At 37.4% G+C, this 3,876-nt stretch overlaps 1 protein-coding gene across 1 annotated transcript; it reads left to right on the forward strand.

Moving 5' to 3' along the window:
- Positions 1-551: 551 nt before the first annotated feature.
- LOC126690330 (secreted RxLR effector protein 161-like) lies at positions 552-1,609 on the forward strand. The gene is made up of 3 exons (XM_050385438.1): positions 552-590; positions 882-1,053; positions 1,173-1,609. Exons 1-3 carry the CDS (start codon positions 552-554, stop codon positions 1,607-1,609), a joined length of 648 nt encoding a protein of 215 aa, XP_050241395.1.
- The last annotated feature ends 2,267 nt before the right edge of the window (positions 1,610-3,876 follow it).

Consider the following 3,876-nt stretch of genomic DNA (forward strand, 5'->3'; position numbering starts at 1 on the left):
ATGAGTCTTCAGATTCCGGTTTTGAGAAAGATATTGAGGAATTCTCCAAAGAAATCCTTCCTCTTGAGCCTAAGGAAGTTGAAGAAATTATTGAACAAGAACCTGCATCTCCAAGTGCTCTTGATACTCCCAATGCTGTGGAAGATTCTGCAGATATACCTGCTTCACCAAATTCTGAATCTCATGAAGAGAAAGGACCTTCAACCAGGATTAAATTAAATCATCCTCCAGAAGTTATTGTGGGAAATATGAATGAACTCGCATTAAGGAAACGGACAGTTGATAAATGTGTTGCTAACTTTGTTTCTTATTCTTGTTATCTGTCACAGGTTGAACCCACAAAAGTTGAGGAAGCTCTTCAGGATGAAAGTTGGGTCGAAGCAATGCATGATGAATTTCTTCAGTTTCAAAGGAATGATGTTTGGACCTTAGTACCTAGACCGGAGGGCAAGCACATCATCGGCACAAAGTGGATATTCCGTAATAAGACTGATGAGGAGGGCAATGTGATTCGCAACAAGACTTGGCTTGTAGCTTAAAGATACTTACAAATGGAAGGAGTAGACTATGATGAGACATTTGCCCCAGTTGTACGTATGGAGTCCATCAAAATTCTCGCATTAGCATGTCAATTGAAGTTCAAACTTTACCAGATGGATGTAAAGACTGCTTTCTTGAATGGGCTACTTAAAGAAGATGTCTATGTGACTCAACCAAAAGGATTTATTGATCCACACTTTCCAGATCATGTGTTGTATCTCAAGAAGGCACTTTATGGCTTAAAGCAAGCCCCTAGAGCTTGGTATAATCAACTCACTCAATACTTGGTATCACATGGGTTCACAAGAGGAAAAACTGATTAGACTCTCTTCATAAAAAAGGAAGATGGCGAGTTGATAGTTGCTCAAGTCTATAGAGATGATATCATCTTTGGGTCAACTAAGGATGAATTTGCTCATGGCTTCTCAAAACTCATGCAAGCAGAGTTCGAGATGAGCATGATTGGAGAGCTGACTCACTTTCTTGGATTGCAGATTCGTCAACAAGATTCAGGTATATTCCTATCCCAATCTAAATATGCTAAGAATCTTGTGAAAAAATTTGGTTTGGAATCTGCTATTCTGTTAGAACCCCTATGAGCCCAAATGTTAAACTCACTGTGGACTTGTTAGGCAAAAGTGTAGATCCTTCTCTCTATAAAAGCATGATAGGTAGTCTTCTCTACCTTACTACTAGTAGACTTGACATTAGTTACAGTGTTGGAGTGTGTGCTAGATATCAGGCTAATCTCAAAGAATCCCATATAACTGCTTTAAAAAGAATCATAAAGTATGTCAAAACCACTGCTGAGTTCAGTGTGTGGTACAGCAAGGACACAAATGATGTCTTAGCTGGATATTCTAATGCTGATTGGGCTGGGAATGCTGATGATAGAAAGAGTACATTGAGGGGTTGTTTTTATGTGGGTAGCAATCTTGTCTCTTGGATGAGCAAAAAGCAAAACTCCATCTCATTATCCATTGTAGAAGCTGAGTACATCGTTGCCGGTAGCTGTTGCACCCAACTTCTATGGATGCAAAAACTCCTCTATGATTATGGTATTTGTTAAGAGCATCTCACCATCTATTGTGACAATACCAGTGCCATCAACATCTCTAAGAATCTAGTTTAACATTCTTGAACCAAACATATAGAGATTCGACATCACTTCATTAGGGAGCTTGTCGAAGATGGTATTCTTACTTTTGAGTTTATTCATATCGATGATCAGAAGGCTGACTTGTTCACCAAACCTCTTGACAGCAAACATTTTGAATTCCTTCGTCAAAACATTGGTGTTATCTCCATGGATTGATCTCTTTCTCTCCTTCTTCTTCCTTGTGCATTTGCGTCTAGTTTTTATACTTTGCATTGTTTAACATGTTTTTGTTGTTTTCAGTTTTGATTATTTTGTTTTAATATAAAAATTAAAAAAATAAAAAAAATACAAAAACAGTGTGTGTTCTATGTACATTGGTACTTGTTTACCTTGGATGACCATTGAAATAAAGTTTTCTAAACTTTGTATCTCTTGTAGTTTAGATGAGCATTTCTATGCACAACTAAGCAAGTGAGCTTTGTGGCTTTTGTTTGTGATGAGTAAGATTAAGTTATCTCTTGTACTTAACACTTGTATAACTTTTTTTGACGGGAAGGACTAGAAAATCCTAAGAGAAAGGCATAAATAATCATCTCACCACTGTTGCCCGCCAATCATAATATGACACTGTATGCTTCAGCATAGCAAAAGTGCAGTGTCAATGACATTTATGTGCTTCGACATAGCAAAATTAGAATGTCAAATGCTTACCATTATTGGGTATTTCTTTTCTCTCTCTTATATGCCCATGCATGATTTGCTTAAATAAAATATGCAAAGAAAATGAAAAGCAAAAAGATCAAAATGCTTTAAATATGGTTGCAAGCGTGTATTCTAGGAGATGTGGGAGTTATAGGATGTACCTCGAAGGTGATAGTCTCCATCAAATAGTTATGATTGTGTGTGAGTTAAAGTGATTTTCTCATATCTCAAATCGTCATAACATGTATACACTTATGCAATCTTGCGATATTTTTCACACACAACATGCAACATTCTTTGCTACTTTTGATACATGTGCATGTACAATGTGATTTAGCCATCACAAGGTTTTACATGTGTTAATGTATGCTCACTAAACTGTCTTAACTTGTTTTTGAAATATAAAATTGGTTAAACTTGTTTAGTATGTGTGTGTGTGTGTGTTTTTGGGATCATTGTGCTTAAAATTTTTGTTGAGAGATGATTTTGAGAGCTTAAAATGTTGCTTGGATCTTTGATTGAATTGCATGCTTGATTGCATTCATATCTGTGTTTTTCCCTTCTTGAAAAACAATTTTTAAGCAATCTAGACACCTCCTTGATACCTGGCTATCTGTCGAGCTCTTAAGGTCTTTTCTTATCGCAATCTCGACAGATCCTTGATAGCTAGAGGATCGAACGAGAAAGTTCCTGGATCTTCAATAGCTTCTCGACACCTGGTGGATCGATCAAGCCTCATCTCCTGTGTCTAATGTTTTTGTACCTCGACACTTTCTCGACACTTGTATCTATCGACGGCAAAATCCTCGACACCTGTCTCGACACCTGGCTCGACACCTCTATATGTCGAGAATTATTGAAGCGCTATATATTGGGTTGTCACAATCCGGTTCTCATTTTCTCAATCTCTCTCGATCTATCCACTCCTATTCTCCTCCCAAACACTTTCTTCTCCTTCTAAACCTTCAGCCCATGTGATTTTCGGCCTTTCCTTACTTCAAATCACTTGGTATGTGTTTTGTTTCTCTCATTCTTCATGCATTTAGACCTAGGTTTTGGGGTTTTTCAAAATTGATGAGTCATTGTTAAAATTTTGGGATGTGTTTATTATTAAATGAGTTTAAAATCTCATGCATTGCATTACATTAGCATAATAATAGTATTATCATGCATTTTAGATGTGTGCAATTGATTGTGTGCTAGTAGGATTGGATTGGGCTGAGCCCATGATGCAATTTCTTTTGCATGTCACATGTTCATGCATTCCCCATGCATACATACTCTCTTTTCAATATACTTGTCATATTTGAATTGCTTTAGGACTTTTCTAATTGTCTCTCTTTCTCTTCCTCTCTTTCTGTTTACGTTAGTCGTGTCTATGGCACCTAAGCGTAAGTTAGCTCCATCCCAGAACCCTTTGCGTTCTAGGGCATCGTCTTCTTCTGATCTTACTCCTTCTCATATTCGGTTTCGTGATGAGGATGCCCGAAAGGACTTCTTGGAGAACTTTTCTCGACGAGTTGTTCATTCGGAAC

The sequence above is a fragment of the Quercus robur genome, chromosome 6 (genome assembly GCF_932294415.1).
Source record: "Quercus robur chromosome 6, dhQueRobu3.1, whole genome shotgun sequence".
Classification (NCBI taxonomy): Eukaryota; Viridiplantae; Streptophyta; class Magnoliopsida; order Fagales; family Fagaceae; genus Quercus; species Quercus robur.

Coding starts and splice junctions, on each gene's coding strand:
- LOC126690330 (XM_050385438.1), top strand. CDS start 552: ATGGAAGGAGTAGACTATGATGAGACATTTGCCCCAGTT. Junction 591..881: donor ATGAGACATTTGCCCCAGTT/GTACGTATGGAG, acceptor TTCATAAAAAAG/GAAGATGGCGAGTTGATAGT. Junction 1,054..1,172: donor GATTCGTCAACAAGATTCAG/GTATATTCCTAT, acceptor TGGACTTGTTAG/GCAAAAGTGTAGATCCTTCT.